The following is a 384-nucleotide window of genomic DNA, read 5'->3' on the forward strand; positions in this document are numbered from 1 at the left end:
TCCAGCTGCCTCCCACTCATGTCATGAGTTGCTGGGTCTCAGCCCACAGAGCAGTAGGGGCTGTGGAGGGGTTAGGGTTAGGCGTTGGGGGGTCCTGGTGGTCCATCACCCCATTGTCTTTCTCTTCCCACATTCAGCCACCATCAACATGTTGGCCAAACCCACCGAGGATGGGCCTGAGCTGAAGGTAAGGGGTGCAAGGAGGGGTCGGAGGGGAGGCTGAAAGAATCCCTGGGGACCCCGAGGTCACTCCTGTGTGTCCCCCCAGCAGAGCGTGGTGAGCCGGGTGGCCAACCTGCCCCTGGTGAGCTCCGCCTGCGGCGTGGTCTCCACGGCCTACAGCTCCACCAAGGAGAGGCACCCCTACGTCAGGAGCGTCTGCGA

At 63.0% G+C, this 384-nt stretch overlaps 1 protein-coding gene across 1 annotated transcript in view; it reads left to right on the top strand.

Annotated features, from left to right (window-relative positions):
- Positions 1-137: 137 nt before the first annotated feature.
- LOC103772473 (perilipin-3-like) overlaps positions 138-384 on the top strand; it is a gene marked incomplete at both ends in the record, with an annotated part of 1455 nt that continues 1208 nt past the window's right edge. Inside the window, 2 exons of the mRNA XM_008939809.1 lie at positions 138-187; positions 269-382. Coding sequence (XP_008938057.1) covers positions 138-187; positions 269-382 — 164 coding nt within the window. The remainder of the gene's footprint in view (positions 188-268; positions 383-384) is intronic.

The sequence above is a fragment of the Merops nubicus genome, unplaced genomic scaffold (genome assembly GCF_000691845.1).
Source record: "Merops nubicus isolate BGI_N331 unplaced genomic scaffold, ASM69184v1 scaffold41014, whole genome shotgun sequence".
NCBI classification, from domain to species: Eukaryota; Metazoa; Chordata; class Aves; order Coraciiformes; family Meropidae; genus Merops; species Merops nubicus.